Below are 22240 nucleotides of genomic sequence, written 5' to 3' on the forward strand. Positions count from 1 at the left end.
CCACTCTTCCACCAAGGCACCTGCAAGTTCCAGGACATTTCTGGGGGGAATGGCCCAAGCCCTCACCCTCCGATCCAACAGGTCCCAGATGTGCTCAATGGGATTGAGATCCGGGCTATTCGCCGGCCATGGCAGAACACTGACATTCCTGTCTTGCAGGAAATCATGCACAGTACGAGCAGTATGGCTAGTGACTTTGTCATGCTTGGAGGGTCATGTCAGGATGAGCCTGAGGGGTACCACATGAGGGCGGCAGGGTAGCCTAGTGGTTAGAGCGTTCAAATCCCCGAGCTGACAAGGTACAAATCTGTCGTTCTGCCCCTGAACAGGCAGTTAACCCACTGTTCCTAGGCCGTCGTTGAAAATAAGAGCTTGTTCTTAACTGACTTGCCTAGATAAATTAAGGTTAAGTTACAAAAAAAAGTGAGCAATAATCAGCACTCGATTGTTTTTGTCTGGATACAGTGGCGTTCAAAGGGTAAAGGTTAAAGTTTGTCTGTGAAAACACCGGAACACGTGTTGGTGTTAAAATAGTAAGTAATATCTAACATCATTTGCTAACAAAATCGGTTTATAATTCAGAATTTTATTAAAATGTGAGTGTTTGAATTGTTCAGACATTGCTTCGTGTTTTCGTAGTTAAAAGTACAGCTGAAAGACCCATGATTAGCTTAACTTGATTTAGCTTAGCCGTGCATGCTAGCCGTTGATCATGTAGATTCTCGCTTGTTCTTTCTAGCGTCTCCTTCGATTTTGTTACAACCTCATGACACACTAAATATGAATGACTTTCACTTGTATTATTTACTTATTTCTACTTGACATGTCATTTTTGACAGATGTTAGCATTGCAGAAACAACCTTGGCGAGTTAGTAACTAAAGCTAGTACCAAATATTTGTATATCTGTACTAGAACAGTAATAGCTCATCGTGTAGTAGTACTATGTCAATGCTACTTGCTATAAAAACAAATCTGATTACACGTTTATTTGACCAGTGCACTCCAGGCATGGTACATTTAGCATTTCACTGCAAGGTCTACCTACACCTGTTGTATATGGTGCATGTGACATACAAATGTATTTCATTTGTATTTCACAATCATGTGGATTCTTGCTGTTTCAAGTCCATTCACCAGCTTGCTCCATTAGACTAAGCAGTCAGAATTTAACTTTAAGTAAACGTCTCCCTCTACTGGCCAAATAAGGTAAGTCCTTTAGTCTGAGAACTATTGACTCAGGTCAGTTTCTCCACAGGCCAGGCTTCGGATATGGCTGCCATGTACTCTGGTATTCACTTGAAGCTCAAAAACCCCAAGACACCCTGGGTGGACAAACTGAAGCTTGCCCGTTTTGCATGGATTTCATCACAGTGCTTACTTCCTAACAAAGAACAGGTAACACATCTGCCCATCAGATATTAGGTGAATTATACCAGCATGTTTATCCTATTGTCTCTGTAAACCTTATTTGTTTTATATTGAAGTGCTGTGTCCTATATCTCCTTACAGGTACTCTTTGATTGGATAAGTCATGCATTGACAGGCTTTTACAGTAAGAAAGTGGAGTTGCCACAGGTGGTGGTGGAAGGCTTGTGGATCTACCTGGATGATATTTTGCACAGCAAAAAGCTACATAGTGTGTTGAGCCAAGGAAAAACCATCAGCCTTCGTTTGGCAGTAGCGCAAGTAAGTTGGTCATAAGTGCCAATGATCAGTATGTAATCGCTACACTTTTAGCAGCTTAAGTAAGTTTGATGCTTTTCAAGATAAGGACATTGATGGTACAGCATACCACCCTGCATCTCACTGCAGGGTTGGTCCCTGGATGGGAGACGAGATGCTGCTGGAAGTGGTGTTGGAGGGCCAGTAGGAGGCACCTGTTCCTCTGGTCTAAAAAAAATATCCCAATGCCCCAGGGCAGTGATTGGGGACATTGCCCTGTGTAGGCTGCCGTCTTTCGGATGGGATGTTAAATGGGTTTCCAGACTCTGTGGTCACTTAAGATCCCATGGCGCTTATTGAAGGAGTAGGGGTGTTAACCCCGGTGTCCTGGCTAAATTCCCAATCTGACCCTCATACCATCACTGTCACCTAATCATCACCAGCTTACAATTGGTTCATTCATCCCCCTCCTCTCCCTTGTAACTATTCCCCAGATCATTACTGTAAATGAATGTGTTCTCAGTCAAGTTACCTGGTAAAATAATTGTAAAAAAAAAAAAAAAAAAAGTACACCTGTTTTATTGAATGTATTGATTTTTGACAGGTGATTTTTCTTTCCAGGTTATAATTGAAAGGATTCAGGAGTTTAGCTCAGGGACCTCCTCAGCGTCTGTCTCCACCGTGTTGAGCTGCTGTCAGGGCATCCTTTCCTCCTCAGTCCTCTCTGTCACATTCACCACTAAGTACGAGCTACTGGTGGAGCTGTTGGCCAAGCTGTGTACCCTGGGCTGCTCCAAGCTCAGTCAGCAGCAAGCCACAGACCCCCTGACACCCCAGGTGTTTGAGGTCCTCCTCCTTACCCTGAGTAGTTACCTCGCGGTCCAAAAGCAGCAGGCCAATGCTAACCGCGTGTTTGCCCAAGTCACAACACACCTGCTCCAGCACCTCCTCCTGCTCAGACACCTATTGACTTCCAGGACCTGGATGGCCGAGGATGACTCCCGTGTCCGCCAGCACCTGAGTAGGGACATCCGTGGGAAAGTGGACACCATCCTGCAGTCTGCTCTCTTCCTGCCAGACCACCTCCAGGCCTATAAGGAGGAGCTCCTCTCAAAGGAGGAGCCAGGGATGAAGAAGGGAGCAGCGGGGAAGAGCCTACTCTCCCCAGTCAACACGATACTCTCAAAGATTTGTGTACAAGGGTACTGTGACACTGATCTCCATTTTGCGGTCAGGTCGAGTTCCCTCCCACTGCTCTTCAAATTCTCTCTGGATGCCTACTGTAAAGGAGGAGATAATAAAGTACTCTGCTTTCACATGTTAACACAGTTAATCGCTGCCTTGGATTTCACAAATGAGGTGACTCTCAAAGACCTGTTTGATGGTGAAAACTGGAGCTTAGCTCTGCTGGCTTTGGAGAACCTCTTGAATTTATGCTTGACGGCAGACATTTACAATGTGGTGGCTGACAGGATAAAGTACGAGGAGGTTCAGTTGATTTTCTACAGGAAGGTGGTGAGGCTGTTGTTCGACAATGCCCAGCCCAGCATATCAGCATGGTACCGCTGTCTAAAAGCCCTGCTCAGTCTCAACCACCTGATCATAGAGCCGGACCTGGACGAGCTGCTGTCGGCAGGATGGATTGATTCCGACTGCACAGAGCCACGGGTTAGGAAGGCACGCGAGGCCCTCATCTCCTCTGTTCTCCAGATCTACGCCAAGCTGAGGCAGCTCCCCAAGCTCTTCGAGGAGCTCCTGGCTGTCATCTGCCGCCCAGCAATGGATGAGCTCAGACAGCCTGTTCTCCCAGAGGCAGTGCATAGGACGCTCAGCACATGCCTTCTGGACAACCCTACCAGCCAGACTTTGGAAATATGCTGCCTCATGTTAGAGAATGTAACAAGCTATGTACTCCCGGATCTGGAAGGAAACAAAGACATGTCCCTGAAGTTGTTCTCCTTGAGTGTGCTCTTGTACTCTGTGTTGTTCAGCCTGAAAACTTTGGACAACAGCACACCAGTTCCTGTTGTGAGGCAAACCCAGGCTCTAATGGAGAAGATGCTCCAGGTGGTGAAGCCAGTGCTGCAGCTGGCTGAAGGCCAGGCCCCAGACGTCCCTGGGTGTCAGAAAGTCCAAGATGCAGGCCTTCTGCTAAAGTACACTTGGGTGGAGGTGGACACCCTCTTTCAGATTCACTGTACGAAATACACATCTCCAACGGACCCAGCTAGCGTTAACATACTAGACGACATAGGTATTCTCCTCTCTGGTGTGATGGCGACAGGTGAAGATCAGGCCTCTCCCATCGGCCAGCACTGTAGCCCCATGACTCACCTCCTGCAAAAACTGCTCACTCTCCAACAAATGAAGAAAATTATCCTAAGCAATGAGCTCTTGGCACAGACTAGAGCTTCAGATGTCCTCCGCAGAGCAGCCCAGTACATTGTGGGGAGAGGAGATCCTCAACTCTGCCAGCAGAGTGACCAGCTATGGGACCGTCAGGTCAGTAGTGTGGATGCCAGCACGTACCCAGTGGCACATTGGTACCTCATTACCACAAACCTACCCATGATCTCGCCATTCCTCACTGAGGACGAATTGTGTCGTATAGCTGATGTTCTCCTCAGCTCCCTACTTCAGAAGACACCAGATGACACCACTGAGAGGCTGTCTGTCTCTCTCATTTCCAAAGATCTGCTTGAGAGCCTTGTTCTTGTCGAGTTACCCACTATTTACTCTGCTGTTGTCAGATGTGTCACTCAAAGGATTGTGGGGATTCTCAGCGGCATCCCAGACATGGCCTCTGTCTGTCCTGCACTCATGAAGTTGAGTGAAGTAAGCTGTTTGACAGCTGGAGACAAAGGAAGTGCAGTAACTCAGTCAGATGGCGATGTCAGTGAATCCCATTCTGCTTTGAAGAGACTGGAGTCCATAGCCCAACACATACTGAACTCTAGTACGACCGGAGCCTCTATAACCCTATCTCAAAGTCAAGCCGATAACCTTTTAAGCTTACTTCAAGTCACCAATGCTCTTAACCCAGATGGAATGTCCTCTGAAGACTTTTCAGGGCTCTTTTTACTCTTATTCCTCATGGTCACAGACACACAGCTACATAATGATGTGAAGCCTGCCGTAACAATACATCTGCTGAACCAGCTCTTCAGTCTCATGGGGTTGCTTCTGGCAGGGAATAATTCCCATCATGTTTTAAAGATTGTGCATGGGAGTAGCCTCTTGGAGGCATCTTTGACAGCTCTCTTTTCACACAGCAATAAGGGCCTCTTTCAAACCGTGGACAGCTCTGCTTGGCTGACTTTCCTAAAAACCGTCCAGGATTTCATCCAGTCCCTGATCCTATTGATAATCCACAGAAAGAGCAGTGTCCGCCTTAACCTGGAGAAATTCACCACCTATTTGGTCAATAGCGAGGTTGCCGTTATGGCTTTGTCTTCTCTCCCAGGAAACATTGAAACAGGGGGCCTGTTCGCCATACAGCTCCTGCTTGCGTCTATGAACACACTGTGCCAGGCCATGACATCCAGCCTCAGGACAACCAAGCAGCTAGATGAGACCCTGAGTCAATTACTGGGGAAGACCACTGCTGTCATGGGCCCTGCCATCCAGGCCAGCCTGAGGGCTCAGACAGGCAGTCTACTAGGCCAGGCCTTCTCTGTGGATGTGGTGACCGGGATGGTGAGGAGCGAGCTGGCCTGTGCTTGCCACCAAGATGAGCCTAGCGAGGGCATCACACAAGAGAGTCTAAGCCACATGGGCATGTACAGGAGCTTCAGCCAGCAGATTCTCAGAGAGCTGTGCCCATCCCAGCGCCCCATGGACTTCCTGGTCTCATCGCTCCACTTCCTCTCAGCGTACTATGCTGCTGCAGAGATGACCAAAGCCCTTGGCCAGGAGGAGCTCTTTGTGGCAATTCTGCAGACTGTCCACAAACTGCTTGCAGGTACGCGCTCTTATTCCACAACAATGAATGTTTTTTTTATCCGACTTGGTACAGTGTATTCTGAGATGCTCACCTGTGTGTGTGTGTGTTGTGTGATTTCCTACTGCTTGTAAAATAGCACTCAAGTAAATGTCAAAGTACATTTCCTGTACCACTGCTGACAGACATTGATAACTAAAACAGACATAATTAAGCATTTGGACAGAATTTCTCTTGAACACAAAATAATAATACATATTAGTATAAAAAAATATTATTCAAAATAATTGTACATTTAGAAACCATCTAATTTCCCAGTAATGGATAAATATAATGATAACGTTATGGATTGATACTTCACGCCTATTATTTAATGTTAACCATAACTCTTCTGTGTTAGCCCCATGGCTGTCAGTATCAGAGGTGAGGTCCCTGGAGGAGCCAGTAAAGGAGCTTCTGGACCAGCTGCTGGTCAGGAGTACCCCAGAACAGTTCCACCTTCTCCTGCTGCTGCTCCGAGACGGACTGGATACCTCCAAGTTCAGGAGCGGCTGTCATAGGGTAGGTGTTATATTTACTGCAAGTGTTACTGTACAAGTTGTGATATTACTAGCTACTGTAAAATGATGCTATCTGAGTTACAAGCTACTGTATTTGGTGTCCTGAATACTTAAACACTGAAGTCTGGATAACATTTCCTATATGGGCTACTAAATGGTATTTAACACCACCTTTAAAACCTAGCCTTATATTTTTCCTACTAAATAATTCAGCACAGGAATCCCTCAATTTTCCCTCTTCTCAGTTCTCCTCTACAGAGATTTTCCCTAAAATGGTTATGTTGGCTTTGTTGACACACTACAAAGAGCACACTGTATTTTACAGGAAGTCCTTTCAACAGTGACGATAACGAAGCTGCTTGCCAGCGGCCTGCTTCCAGAAACCTGCTTAAAGGCATTCTGGCTCATTGCACCTCAGATCATATCTGCCTTAGTAGTAAGTATTAACTGTGACATTTGATGTGCTGATTTGGATAAACAAGGATGGTTTATCCAAATCAATTGATGCCACTGAAAAATATTATTTGAGCTAGAATCACTCAACATCCAGTTATGGTGAAGGTACAATGTGTACTTCTCACTTAAAAACCTGCGTCTTTCTCACTTAAAAACCTGCGTCTTTCTCACTTAAAAACCTGCGTCTTTCTCACTTAAAAACCTGCGTCTTTCTCACTTAAAAACCTGCGTCTTTCTCACTTAAAAACCTGCGTCTTTCTCACTTAAAAACCTGCGTCTTTCTCACTTAAAAACCTGCGTCTTTCTCACTTAAAAACCTGCGTCCTTCTCACTTAAAAACCTGCGTCCATGCTTCAAGAGGGACAAAACAAAGCATTGGCTTTGGCATAGACTTATCATCGACGTAAAGGGTAAATGTGTTTCCTATCTAATGTAGAAACCCCCTTTGGGCATTGCAGAGAGCACTGTAATTAGAACCACAGTCTGGCTGTCTGTTACAAAGCATGTCACGCTTCTCCTCCGCTGTGCACTGTCTCCTGGGTCTTGGATCTGATACGGGGGAAGAATTTATTTAGCTGGGGAAAGCCAATTTTGGGCTGCAGCAGTAAGTGTCTCTCCCTCCCTGTTACTGTCCCATTTAATCGAGCTGAATCTGGTTTCATTTATCAATATTGCCCCTTCTCACCTCATTGCAACTCTGCAGGAATAACTAACGTTAGGTTTTACAACACAACTATAATCCCTCACTGTGTTCACAACACAAACAGGAATGTTGCCTCATACCTTAATTGGTCTACAGTATAACAGTTTTTTTCTGTTCTCTCTATGGCTTACTTAGCCCTATTGCCAAATCCAAATGTAAACTTTCATTGCTTAATTAACACATTTATTTACTTGTTGTCATCAACCATAGTAAAACATTGAGACAACACATTTTGAGAACCCATACAGAATGTAGTACTTCACTCCTTGTTTCTCTCTTTCTGTCCTCCATCTTAAATCCATATTCCTCATTATATTCATCTCTGGTTCAACTCCCACGGTCCTCTCTGCTCTCTCTCAGTTTCTAGTGAAGGAGGCTGGCAAGGAGCCAACACTGACTGCTGCTCTGACCGTGCCAGTGTTGGACACTCTGACAGCCATGCTCCGTCAGGGGGAGTGGATGCTCTCCAACCCCCACCACGTGACCATGGTGCTGGGGGCCCTGCAGTTTGTCCCCCTTGAGCACCTGACGATGGAAGTCTACCACGCTACCTTTGAGGCCATTCACGAGGCTCTGTTTGCAGTCATCCAGTGTCACCCGCAGGTTAGTGGCCTGGATTCGATAAATGTGTTTTTAGCAACGCATATGCACCGTCCACCGGAGGATCTGTCTTTTTCAGCCATCTATTTCCTGTGCTTAAGGAGTGCAAAATCCACTTGTCAATTCCATTTTGATTGATTGCTTTCCTTTTAATACTGTGACTTTCATAGTTTTGCTTGTTCCTGTTGTTTTTTTCCCTCCCGTTAATGTTACAACCGAGGAAACGTATGTAATGACCTATCAAACACACTCCGGTAATGGCTGAAATGGTCTTAATAGAATACATGGTCTTTCTGTTGAATCTATAAGAACGCTAAAGCTTCTCAGGGATTTAACATACCGTCTCGAGACTTACACCGTACCCAAACCGGCCTCGCACATGCCACTGTGCGCAAATAGATTTTGTCCCCCCACACCAAACGCGATCAAGACACGCAGATTAAAATATCAAAACAAACTCTGAACCAATTTTATTCATTTGGGGACAGGTCGAAAAGCATTAAACATTTATGGCAATTTAGCTAGCTAGCTTGCTGTTGCTAGCTAATTTGTCCTGGGATATAAATGTTGTTATTTTACCTGAAATGCACAAGGTCCTCTACTCCGACAATTAATCCACAGATAAAATGGTCAACCGAGTCATTTGTAGTCATCTCTCCTCCTTCCAGGAATTTCTTCTTTGGACTTATATGGCGATTGGCAACTAACTTTCATAAAAGGTGTATAACCACCACCGACCTCCGATCGTCTTTCAGTCACCCACGTGGGTATAACCAATGAGGAAATGGCACATTGTAACGGTTTTGACTTGAGGTTATTATTTATAGGGATGCCAGGTAGGTTGTGCCTACCAGGTAAAACATTGGTTTCTCCTTTTGGTTTGGGAGGGAATGAGTCCCATCTGGTCCATCAAGTCTACACCAATACAAAGGACTTATGTAAAAGTCGGGATGGAAATAAACTTTTCATAAACCCGTAAAACATTGGAAAGAACTTCAAAAACAACAATGTTCTTTTGCGTGGGTTGTATTAGCAACACCAATGATTACACACACACATATAATAATATCACAATGAGTTCTGGTTCCTCCAGAAATGTCCTGTACCTCGGGCCTAAGAGTCCAGCCCGGTAAAGGAGTTCAGGGAACTCCCGTGACCTTAGTCACGCAATGTTTGTCCGTTCATTCAAGTGTAGCGTAAACCCAGTATTAATCATACAATATTTTACCACAGAACTTTAAAGCGTATCAACTCTTACTATGTCCTCAACTACAACTAACTACATAAATCATCACAGTATACATCACATCAAAACAAATGAAATACCGTATACAAAAAGGTGGTAGTCGGTCAGTCAGACAATCCAATCCGCCAATAGATCTCCAGTGGAGAAAGGCTGAGAAAGTGGATCCGATCCTGGGTAAACTCTATTAGGCTACCAAACAAACGGAATAGAGAAGCTTCGGAACTGAGGTTTGAACACATCCTCATTCACGTCTCCATCACACCCCCACTTTTGCGCAGCTGATGCTGGCTATTTAATTGGGAATTAAAGGGAAAGCACCCTATTGGAAGGAGAAGCACTGAGACGGCTCAGAAAAATTCAGGGCCGTCACAACATGGGTATGTGCTTCTTTAAACCAATGAGATGAGAGAGGCAGGACTTGCAGCGCGATCAGTGTCACAAATAGAACTGACTTCTATTTTAGCCTTTGACAACGCAGATGCTCATTGATGCACGTGAGCAGTGTGGGTACAATAATTGAATAACATCTATGTCTAAATGTATTTTGCTATGCACCCGAGGCAAGCGGTGTAGTTAGCATGTTAGAGTGAAAGAGAAGAAAGATCACTTTATTTTGATGGGTGTTCATTTTTCGTGGAATTTTAAAAACAATTGAAATGTTTACAAATTTAGATGCTCTGAAATTAAAACAACTTCCAAAAATGAATACTCAAATTATAATGATGATATGTTTGATCTTGCAAACAAAGTAAAGTATGTTAAGATAGGTGTGATTTTTATTAGGGAGTAATCTAATTTTACTGGGGTCGAGGAGTGATCCAAAATAGGGGAGGGGCCAAATTATTATTGGGTTTTTTTGCCGAAGTTTGTGTTTTATGGGGGGCACAGGGGATGGTAGTGCGTTTATTTTCCCTGCTTAACATTTGTTTTTCTGCTCGTATTTTCTCTATAAACAATAGCTTGACTGACTTTTGATATTACCCTAATAAAGTTGAGAAACATTTGTGAATGTTTGGTATGGTATGGCTATTATTAAGCTTTAGCTACTGCAGGCCAATTGTGCGCTGCCCTATGGAACTCCCAATCACGGCCGGTTGTGATAAAGCCTGGATTCGAACTAGGATGTCTGTAGTGACACCTCTAGCGCTGAGATGCAGTGCCTTAGTCCGCTGCGCCACTCGGGAGCCCAAGCGCTCCAGCTGACTCCGACAGTTGAACTTCAGGTGAGGGAAAACTACAAGAGTTACACCTATAATATAACAATATTATGCTTATCTTTGTACAAAAATATTTGAATTGAAAATCTGTATAGCAGACGCAGTAGCCATCTGACAAAGTTAGTTTTGATGTCTTCACTATTATTCTACAATATAATAAAAATAAAAACCCTTGAATGAGTAGGTCTCCAAACTTTTTTTATTTATATTGATAAATAAAATGAATCAACCAATCCAAACTGTATAGAGTCCAAATGATGAATGGAAAGATACATCTATTACGAAACACCAAAAATGTTAATGACATTCAGAGATTGCCATGCCTTCAAAACTGGGTAAGCCTACAAGGTAGGGAGGGATGTATAGGTCTGTTTGTCAAGATTAGAGGTCAACCGATTTAATTGGCATGGCCGATTTAATTAGGGTCGATTTCAAGTTTTCATAACAATCGGTAATCGGCATTTTTGGATTACATTGCATTCCACGAAAAAATTGCGTGGCAGGCAGACCACGCGAAGTAAGTTGCTAGGTCGCATTAAACTTATCTTATAAAAAAAACAGTCAATCTTAACATAACTAGTGATTAACTACACATGGTTCATGATATTACTAGGTTAACTAGCTTGTCCTGCGTTGCATATAATCAATGCTGTGCCTGTTAATTTATCATCGAATCACAGCCTACTTTGCCAAACCGGGGATGATTTAACAAAAGCTCATTCGCGAAAAAAGCACAATCGTTGCACGAATGTACCTAACCATAAACGTCAATGCCTAAAAATCAATACACAGAGGTATATATTTTTTAAAACCTGCATATTTAGTTTAAGGAAATTCATGTTAGCGGGTAATATTACAGTTGAAGTCGGAAGTTTACATATACTCCAAAGTGTATGTAAACACTCATTTTTCAACCACTCCACAAATGTCTTGTTAACAAACTGTAGTTTTGGCATGTTGGTTAGGATATCTACTTTGTGCATGACAAGTAATTTTTCCAACAACTGTTTACAGACAGGTTATTTAACTTGTAATTCACTGTATCACAATTCCAGTGGGTCACAAGTTTACATACACTAAGTTGACTGTGCCTTTAAACAGCTTGGAAAGTTCCAGGAAATGATGTCATGGCTTTAGAAGATTCTGATAGGCTAACTGACATAATTTGAGTCAATTGGAGGTGTATCTGTGGATGTATTTCAAGGCCTACCTTCAAACTCAGTGCCTATTTGCTTGACAACATGGGAAAATCAAAAGAAATCAGCCAAGACCTCAGAAATACATTTACATTACATTTAAGTCATTTAGCAGACGCTCTTATCCAGAGCGACTTACAAATTGGTGCATTCACCTTATGACATCCAGTGGAACAGCCACTTTACAATAGTGCATCTACATATTTTAAGGGGGGTGAGAAGGATTACTTTATCCTATCCTAGGTATTCCTTAAAGAGGTGGGGTTTCAGGTGTCTCCGGAAGGTGGTGATTGATTCCGCTGTCCTGGCGTCGTGAGGGAGTTTGTTCCACCATTGGGGAGCCAGAGCAGCGAACAGTTTTGACTGGGCTGAGCGGGAACTGTACTTCCTCAGTGGTAGGGAGGCGAGCAGGCCAGAGGTGGATGAACGCAGTGCCCTTATTTGGGTGTAGGGCCTGATCAGAGCCTGGAGGTACTGAGGTGCCGTTCCCCTCACAGCTCCGTAGGCAAGCACCATGGTCTTGTAGCGGATGCGAGCTTCAACTGGAAGCCAGTGGAGAGAGTGGAGGAGCGGGGTGACGTGAGAGAACTTGGGAAGGTTGAACACCAGACGGGCTGCGGCGTTCTGGATGAGTTGTAGGGGTTTAATGGCACAGGCAGGGAGCCCAGCCAACAGCGAGTTGCAGTAATCCAGACGGGAGATGACAAGTGCCTGGATTAGGACCTGTGCCGCTTCCTGTGTGAGGCAGGGTCGTACTCTGCGGATGTTGTAGAGCATGAACCTACAGGAACGGGCCACCGCCTTGATGTTAGTTGAGAACGACAGGGTGTTGTCCAGGATCACGCCAAGGTTCTTAGCGCTCTGGGAGGAGGACACAATGGAGTTGTCAACCGTGATGGTGAGATCATGGAACGGGCAGTCCTTCCCCGGGAGGAAGAGCAGCTCCGTCTTGCCGAAGTTCAGCTTGAGGTGGTGATCCGTCATCCACACTGATATGTCTGCCAGACATGCAGAGATGCGATTCGCCACCTGGTCATCAGAAGGGGGAAAGGAGAAGATTAATTGTGTGTCGTCTGCATAGCAATGATAGGAGAGACCATGTGAGGTTATGACAGAGCCAAGTGACTTGGTGTATAGCGAGAATAGGAGAGGGCCTAGAACAGAGCCCTGGGGGACACCAGTGGTGAGAGCGCATGGTGAGGAGACAGATTCTCGCCACGCCACCTGGTAGGAGCGACCTGTCAGGTAGGACGCAATCCAAGCGTGGGCCACGCCGGAGATGCCCAACTCGGAGAGATTGTATATTGTATATTGTATATTGTATATTGTAATAGATTGTAGACCTCCACAAGTCCATACTTGGTAGCAATTTCAAAACGCAGGAGGTACCACATTCGAATGTACAAACAATAGTACGCATGTATAAACACCATGGGACCACGCTGTCATCATACCGCTCAGGAAGGAGATGCGTTCTGTCTCCTAGATATGAATGCACTTTGATGCGAGAAGTACAAATCAATCCCAGAACAGCAGTGTGTTATTATGTTATAATTAAGTCTATGATTTGATAGAGCAGTCTGACTGAGCGGTAGTAGGCAGCAGCAGGCTCGTAAGCATTCATTCAAACAGCACTTTCCTGCATTTGCCAGCAGCGCTTCGCTGTGCTTCAAGCATTGAGCTGTTTGTGACTTCAAGCCTATCAACTCCCGAGATTAGGCTGTTGTAATGTGAAATGGCTAGCTAGTTGGCGGGGTGCGTGCTAACTCAATTGGTGACGTCACTCGCTCTGAGACCTTGAAGTAGTTGTTCCCCTTGCAGAGTCCCCCCGCGGTTTTTGTGGAGCGATGGGCAACGATGCTTCGATGGAGGCTGTTGTCGATGTGTCCCTGGTTTGAGCCCAGGTAGGGGCGAGGAGAGGGACGGAAGCTATACTCTGTTACACTGGCAATACTATAGTGCCTATAAGAACATCCAATAGTCAAAGGTATATGAAATACAAATGGTATAGAGAGCAATAGTCCTATAATAACTACAACCTAAAACTTCTTACCTGGGAATATTGAAGACTCGTGTTAAAAGGAACCACCAGCTTTCATATGTTCTCGTGTTCTGAGCAAGGAACTTAAACGTTAGCTTTCTTACATGGCACATATTGCACTTTTACTTTCTCTCCAACACTGTTTTTGCATTATTTAAACAAAATTGAACATGTTTCGTTATTTATTTGAGGCTAAATTGATTTTATTGATGTATTATATTAAGATAAAATAAAAGTGTTCATTCAGTATTGTTGTAGTTGTCATTACTACAAATATATATAAATCGGCCTATTTAATCAGTATCGTCTTTTTTTTGGTTCTCCAATAATCGGTATTGGCGGTGAAAAATCATAATCGGTCGACCTCTAATATATAGATAGATACAGTGCCTTGTGAAAGTATTCGGCCCCCTAGAACTTTGCGACCTTTTGCCACATTTCAGGCTTCAAACATAAAGATATAAAACTGTATATTTTTGTGATGAATCAACAACAAGTGGGACACAATGCACAGTGCAACAATGCAAAACGTTATGTTTGGTGTAAAAGCAACACAGCTCATCACTCCGAACACACCATCCCCACTGTCAAACATGGTGGTGGCAGCATCATGGTTTGGGCCTGCTTTTCTTCAGCAGGGACAGGGAAGATGGTTAAAATTGATGGGAAGATGGATGGAGCCAAATACAGGACCATTCTGGAAGAAAACCTGATGGAGTCTGCAAAAGACCTGAGACTGGGACGGAGATTTGTCTTCCAACAAGACAATGATCCAAAACATAAAGCAAAATCTACAATGGAATGGTTCAAAAATAAACATATCCAGGTGTTAGAATGGCCAAGTCAAAGTCCAGACCTGAATCCAATCGAGAATCTGTGGAAAGAACTGAAAACTGCTGTTCACAAATGCTCTCCATCCAACCTCACTGAGCTCGAGCTGTTTTGCAAGGAGGAATGGGAAAAATGTTCAGTCTCTCGATGTGCAAAACTGATAGACATACCCCAAGCGACTTACAGCTGTAATCGCAGCAAAAGGTGTCGCTACAAAGTATTAACTTAAGGGGGCTGAATAATTTTGCACGCCCAATTTTTCCGTTTTTGATTTGTTAAAAAAGTTTGAAATATCCAATAAATGTCGTTCCACTTCATGATTGTGTCCCACTTGTTGTTGATTCTTCACAAAAATATACAGTTTTATATCTTTATGTTTGAAGCCTGAAATGTGGCAAAAGGTCGCAAAGTTCAAGGGGGCCGAATACTTTCGCAAGGCACTGTACATACATACATATACACTACCTTTCAAAAGTTTATGGTCACTTTGAAATGTCCTTGTTTTTGAAAGAAAAGCTAATTTTATTGTCCATTAAAATACCTAATAATGAACCCTTTTGCCCTTAGAACAGCCTTAATTCGTCATGGACTCTACAAGGGGTCAAGTGTTCCACAGAGATGCTGGGCACATGCTTCCCGCAGTTGTGTCAAGTTGGCTGGTGGACCATTCTTGATACACACAGGCAACTGTTAAGTGTGAAAAACCCAACAGCTTTGCAGTTCTTGACACAATCATACCGGAGTGCCTGGCACCTGCTACCATACCCTGTTCACAATGCACTCTTGTCTTGGCCATTCACCCTCTGAATGGAGACGTGGGGTTGGGGAATGGGATTTGACGTTGTTTTCTTTACTAAATACATTATTCTTACTGTTTTTCTTTTGAGTGGCAGCCTACTGGTACGATGTATAAACTTAAAATTTGAAATGAATAATGTACCCCCCCCGGGGATGGTTGTAATTTAGATTTTTGATGAGACAAGGATATCCCTGCCGGCCAAGCCCTTCCCTAACCCGGTCGACGCTGGGCCAATTGTGCGCCGCCCCATGGGCCGCCCAGTCGCGGCCGGCTGCGACAGAGCCCGAACCCAGTATCTCTGGTGGCACAGCTAGCACTGCGATGCAGTGCCTTAGACCATTGCTCCACCCGGGAGGCACCCGTTTTCTTTATTTTAACACACACAAAAAATACCTGATACAATAAGAAAATATACAAGTGCATTTTTAAGGGGAAAAAAGTAATACCTGAATTCCCACAAAAATACCAGAATTTTCTAGATTTGTCCATGCAAGCAAAAAATATTCTGTTGTATAATTCAGTCAATATCTGGGGATTGTAAAAATTGTACAAATCTTCACCCGTTGTCCAATTGTTACACTTGCTAGTGTTTTATCATTTACCCAGGAAATCATATTGTGCATTCAGTGTCCACTGATCTACGGACTGACCCTTAGAAAGATTGTCTGGCAACTCAGGTTTATAAGAACAATTCTCACTGTACCAGAATTTTAATCATATGTCCAAATTCACAATAACATTATCCTAGTTGCAGTACTTTGACAACAACTATGCTGCAGGTTTTTTAGTCTCAATCCCGTTGGGCACCAGGTTACTGTAACATATGATGTTATCTGATTCCACGAAAAATACCTATCCAGACGCGTCAGCAACGTCTGAGCAGAGGAACACAACCAGAATCTTTCCCTGGCTTGATTCAGCCTTTTACACAAGTGCCCAAGGAGTGACTAGCTTACCCCTTCCCCATTCGCCTTATTCTCCGTCAACCTTGGATCCAGGCCAGCACCTAAGTTAGCCTGTTTCAATCTGACATTGAACATATTTTGAGGGTGGTAACCAGGGAAAATATCCCACTGCCTCCCGCTGTAGGCAATGAAGCAGTTTCTTTTCTCAGAGACAAACTTCAGAATCAATTTCTGGAAAGGGCTGTTGGTCTGTGCCAGAGGGGCGCTTAAGTGGAGGCAGATGTGCTCTGGAGAGGGGCACGTCTTTGGCGTGAACACTGGAGGGTGCATGGAAACTATTACCTCGCTGACTGATGACTCATAGGAATATCGCAGTGCCTGAGAATTGTGGGCCAGTTTTTAATCTCTTTCTCTCGTTTAGAGACTGATGGCACATGACTAAATCTGAATGTCTTGCAAATGCAATGTTGTCAAAGTTTAACTTTTTGTAACGTGGCCCTATTTTGCTATGTACCCAGGTGATGCTGAAAGCGGCACCGTCCTTCCTCAACTGTTTCTACCGCCTGGTGGTCTCCATCATGCATGAGGGGAGACAGAAGGTCGAGGCCGAGAGGGGTAAGGCCATCGGTTCATGCATTCAATAATTTATTCACTCACCCATCAACCACTTCATACAGTAATCTAAGTATTCACCCATTAACTCATAACTTCAAGTGATCGGAATGACATTGGCGTTTACAGGAATTGGCTAAATGTTCTTCCAATAAATGATTTAGCAGTTTCTATTTTCCTGTTGGTTCCCATTTAAAGAAGCGCAACCACCCATCTTCATGTGTATTAAATGTATTTTTCAGCATTTAATCATCACACCCCTTGATAAGTATGACACCGCCTGTTGTTTTAAAAGTTGACATAATATTTAGCCTGGGTTCCTCCCAAGGGAGTCCTCTGTAGATATGTGCTGTCAGTGTCAAACGACGCCAGCATACTGTCGCCAGGCTAACCAGTCCTGTTAATCGGGCAAGAGTATTTCATGGCATTGAAGTATGTTATAGGTGAGTCGTATCATGTTATACTATGTAAGAGGTGGTCGTGCCCACTCCACATTCCCAAGCAGAGGGAGAAAGGAGAAGAATGGTTTCTCCTTCAGTAATGTTACATTTCTGTTGCTGGTGTTATGCCCTGCTGGTCCCCGTGTACTGGATCAAAACCAACATGAGGGAAATACAACAAAAACCAATCCCACTGAGGGTGACAGAACTGTCGAAGGAGACATGAAAAGCACAGTGCACAGCTGGAGTCCCAGCCAAGCTTGTGGATGAACACCTTGTTAAAACCCTGTAATCCTGTACTGCTAAATGCATCCCGTATGAGTTGAATCAGTGTTGAGGAGCTGTATTCAGCTATGTGATCAGCATATTCAGGATACATTGTTTTCCTGTTTCTGAAAGGAACAACATAAGACAGCAACATGATTTCAACATCAGAGCTTACCGGACGTTATTGACCAACAGGAAATAATGACATACTCAATTATTCAACAGTAATTGTCTTCAGGTGGGGTTTACTTTTTTGATATCATAGATAACACGTTCTTAATGAGAAGACTGTTTGTTGGTCTTCCATAGCCAAAGGAGGCCACCACTGCAGACATCTGGGCAGATCTCCCCTGTTCCAGACAGAGGAGGAAGGGTCAAGAAGGAAAAATGGAGTGGAGCAGCTCATTCGTTTCAACTAGCATGTCAGGCTCAGCGCGTCATGTAATTAGTTCCTGGCTGGCTCTGTGAAATATAGTAACCCTCACGGGATACATTTCATGGAGACTGGGTTGTTTGGCAATACCTGCCACCCAGACAATGGTGGCCATATTTCTCCTCTGTGGCTATAGCTATACTGTACATCCAATGAGTCACGAGAGGAAAAAAGGGATGGATAAATTGTTCCAACTGGGCCTCTGTTTTATGCAGACTGTGAGCATAAGCATTAGTCTATACACAATTAGAATGGTTAAATGGCTCTTGTTGCTCCATATTCTGCTCTTAGCTATCATGATTGAAATCTCAACTTATATAAAACCCTATTCTTATTGTACTGCTCTGTCACAATGCATTCACAATATATTAATTCTCAGCCCGCACCCTTGGGATTTGATTCAAATGCTGTGCTTTCATCAGCAGTACAGCCCAAGTCTGTTTTAGGAGAACAGTGCACTCTGAACACACACTGCTGCATCACTCAGTCACCATTTTGTACAAGTTGTACCACTTCTGGAGTTCTGGCTGAAATGAATGTTTAGCCTTCAGCGTTTGGTGTGGTCTAGTTTTCAAAAAGCATTGCTCTTCTATTCCCCAGCCCCTGAAATCGATGCGGAGGTGCTTTTGAAGTGTGCTCGTCTGGTGGAACGCATGTACTCCCACATCGCCACCACAGCCGAGGGCTTCACCATCCTCTCCTCCTTCATGGTAGCACAGTACGTCAGCGAGCTACAGAAGGTAAGATCTTCTCGCATCAAGGAAGATGGCCGTGACATTTCGCTCACAGTTTTAAAAGGCGATTAGGCTATTTTATAATACTTTTGCAGGTTGAAAACATGAATTTTCGTCCTTAAATGGCCTCCAGATCTTCCTTCACTCCTTTATCATCCCTCACAAGCCCTTACATCTGAAGGAAATACACTATCTGCACAATGAATACCAGGATTTTAATTTGATCCATTGCTGTTGGTTATTGTGGAGTTAAACCATGCTTGGTATTGCATTTAGAGCTGCTAAGGCAAGTCCTCTGGACTTCTCAGATTTGAAGGAAAGACAAGTCAACATTTTCATTTCCGCCATAATCTTGTCCCAACCTGCGCCAACTTGTCCTCTAAAGGACTGTACTTACTGTAGACTCTGGTAGACTATTTGTCTGTCTTATTATGTGATGCCGTCTGAGCATATCTGGCACTGTCTCAATGTGGAGAAACCACATTTTTTCCTAGGGTCTACGAGACTGCATTCACGTTACTTGACTGCGTTCCATAGTCAGCATTTTCCATGGAACAGGCAGAGAGGGGGGAAAAAATGTGTGCCCTCTCCACTGTAAGTCGCTCTGGATAAGAGCGTCTGCTAAATGAAATGGCTAACATGTAATTTTGCAAACTCTAAGATGCATGAGGATTGATTTGTAATAGCAAACTCTTTGAGTAAGAATTAAACAAAGGATTGGTTACTGCAATAGTTCAACGCTACCATTGTTCTTTCAAGGTTAACTAAGCCAAGAAGCCCACCTCAGTATGTGCCTTGGCATCTCTCTAAGAGGTTTTGTTGAGGCACTGTCCAGGTTACAGCTGGCAGTACATTATGTTCCTACCAGGCTTTCAGAACTGCCTCAGCTGCGTTCACAAATAAAGGTGTAAGAAAGAGGCAAAACCCTGATCAGCCATCTCACTCATCACACCAACATTATGATGTTTCTGAGTCTTATTTTACTACCCCTTCCCCAGCCTCACTCTGTCAAATTGAAACCCTCGCCTCCCTTCTTCTCCTTTCCACTCCCTCAAGGTTACTCTGCAACCAGACATCAAGAGCCACCTGACAGAGGGAGTTTACAGGATCCTGGACCTCTGTGTTGAGCAGGACGTTAAGTTTTTGAACACCACCCTCCAGATGGGTGTCAGAGAGGTGTTCAACGATCTCTATGGCAGTTATACTCATTACCATAAAACCCAGCGGCAAGGAGAGGAGAAATACACAGCCTGACATTCCCCTCTACCATCTCTCTTTCCAGAAATACTTTTTCTTTATAACAGCCAAGTTTTTTTTTCTTAAACAACTGTTTAAACATGTAAATTGTATTTTTTATGTTTGTGTGTTGGTTTAGTAGTGGGACAACAAAGGTAATTGACAACAAATGATGTCTCAAGTGTGTTTTATTTTAATACCTTGTTTGGTCTTTCTTGTATTGATGGCTAATACTGTAACTTTAGACTATCCAATTGTCAAGATTTGATTTACAGTGCCTTCAGAGAGTATTCATACACCATGACTTATTAAAAATTGTTAAAGCCTGAATTCAAAATGGATTCAAATGTTTTTTTCGCTCACCAATCTACACACAATAAATACCCCATGATGACAAAGTGAAAACATGTTTTTTTTAAATAAATAAAGTATTCCCACCCCTGAGTCACAACATATTAGAATCACCTTTGGCAGCGATTACAATTGCGAGTCTTTCTGGGAAAGTCTCTGAAGAGCTTTGCACGCCTTTATTGTACAATATTTGCACATTTATTTTTAACAAAAATTCTTCAAGCTCTGATGTTGGTTGTTGTTCATTGCTAGGCAGCCATTTCCAAGTCCAGCCATAGATTTTCAAGTAGATTTAAGTCAAATCTGTAACTAGGCCACTCAAGAACATTAAATGTTGTCTTGGTAAGCAAGTCCAGTGTATATTTGGCCTTGTGTTTTAGTTTATTGTCCTGCTGAAAGGTGAATTTGTCTCTGTGTCTGTTAGAAAACAGACTGAACTAGGTTTTCCTCTAGGATTTGGCCTGCGCTTAGCTCTATTCGGTTTCTTTTTATCCAAAACCGTTCAGATGCTCCAGACTATTGTGTGAGAAGACCAATTTTCATGGTCTGAAAAACACTGCTTTAGCTCGGTCACCTTTCACAGCAGATGCAGAAGTGTGACATAGGCGGATGCGGTGGATTGAAATGCATCCAACACTAATTACAATTCCACTTGGGTGCGGACGTCAACTTAAAGAAAATAAAAGAAATTAAGCACATTTTTACTCCTGAACTTGTTTAAGCATGATATAAAAGGGATGTAATAATTTTATGTTTTTTTTGTTGTTTTCATTTGGAGACTTTGACATTATGGGGTATTGTATGGGTAGATCAGTGACACAATCTCAATTTTAATCAACTTTCAATTTGGGTTGTAACAACAAAATATGGAAAAAGTCCAGGAGTGTGAATACTCTGTAGGCACTGTATGCTTTATCTGGGAACTCTGTTTCAGATGTGACGAAAAAGGATACAAGTAAATGATTACTATACCATTACAAAGGCAAATTGGAAATGGTTTAACCCAACATATACAGCGTGTACAAAACATTAGGGACACCTTCCTAATATTGCGTTGCACTCCCTTCTGCCCTCAGAACAGCATCAATTTGTTGGTGTCGAAAGCGTTCCACAGGGATGCTGGCCCATGTTGACACCGATGCTTCCCACAGCCGTCAGGTTGTCTGGATGTTCTTCGGGTGGTGGACCATTCGTGACACACAGGAAACTGTTGAGCGTGAAAAACCTTAACCCTAATTGCTCCTATAAGTTGCTCTGGATAAGTGCCTTGCTCAAGGGCACAACGACAAACGTTCCCCTTGTCGGCTCATGGCTTTGAACCAGTGAACTTTCGGTTTAAGATACTGTTTGAAGAGGTAGGGTTTCAGATGTTTTTGGAAGATTGGCAGGGAGGGACTCTGCTGTCCTAGCTTCAGTGGGAAGCTGGTTCCACCATTGGGGTGCCAGGACAGAGAAGAGCTTGGACTAGGCTGAACGGGTAGGTGTGGGAGGGCTAAAAGACCTGAGGTGGCAGAACGGAGTGCTCAGGTTTGGGTGTTGGGTTGGAGCATAGCCTGAAGGTAGGGAGGGGCAGTTCCTCTTTCTGTTCCGTAGGTAAGCACCATGGTCATGTAGTTTCCATTTTAATTACTCTTAAATCTCATAAACACATATTGTGAAGTAATTACATGAACACGGATTGTTTTAGTCTTAAGACTGTTTGTTTATTTAGCCAAAGCTTTTACTTAGCCAGGTCAGATATCTGGCAGGACTGCCATTTCTCCCTGCGGTTTTCTGCAACTGTCATGATTTACAATGCCTGAATCTACCAACTTGCCTGGCAAGGTTTCCTATAAGATTCACTGAAGCTCATTTATTTAATTAAACTGGTTATTTAATTAGAGTGAATGGCCACTGCAATCACCGAGTTGGCCAAAAGTTTATATAAAACTTGCAGGCCAGTGACATCCAGGCAAAGTGGAAACACTTCTGCTTTAAATAATGAATCAGGGCATTTCTGGCTCCCTTAC

The 22240-nt window shown here is 43.6% G+C and overlaps 1 protein-coding gene across 1 annotated transcript; it reads left to right on the forward strand.

Moving 5' to 3' along the window:
* The first annotated feature begins 350 nt into the window (after positions 1-350).
* On the forward strand, positions 351-20210 carry urb2 (URB2 ribosome biogenesis homolog). Its single transcript, XM_046357264.1, has 10 exons — positions 351-533; positions 1258-1397; positions 1512-1688; positions 2286-5625; positions 6005-6165; positions 6490-6600; positions 7684-7926; positions 16677-16773; positions 18511-18650; positions 19701-20210. Exons 2-10 carry the CDS (start codon positions 1272-1274, stop codon positions 19896-19898), a joined length of 4593 nt encoding a protein of 1530 aa, XP_046213220.1. The 5' UTR covers positions 351-533; positions 1258-1271; the 3' UTR covers positions 19899-20210.
* Positions 20211-22240: the final 2030 nt, after the last annotated feature.

This window comes from Oncorhynchus gorbuscha, linkage group LG07, assembly GCF_021184085.1.
Source record: "Oncorhynchus gorbuscha isolate QuinsamMale2020 ecotype Even-year linkage group LG07, OgorEven_v1.0, whole genome shotgun sequence".
NCBI lineage: Eukaryota > Metazoa > Chordata > Actinopteri > Salmoniformes > Salmonidae > Oncorhynchus > Oncorhynchus gorbuscha.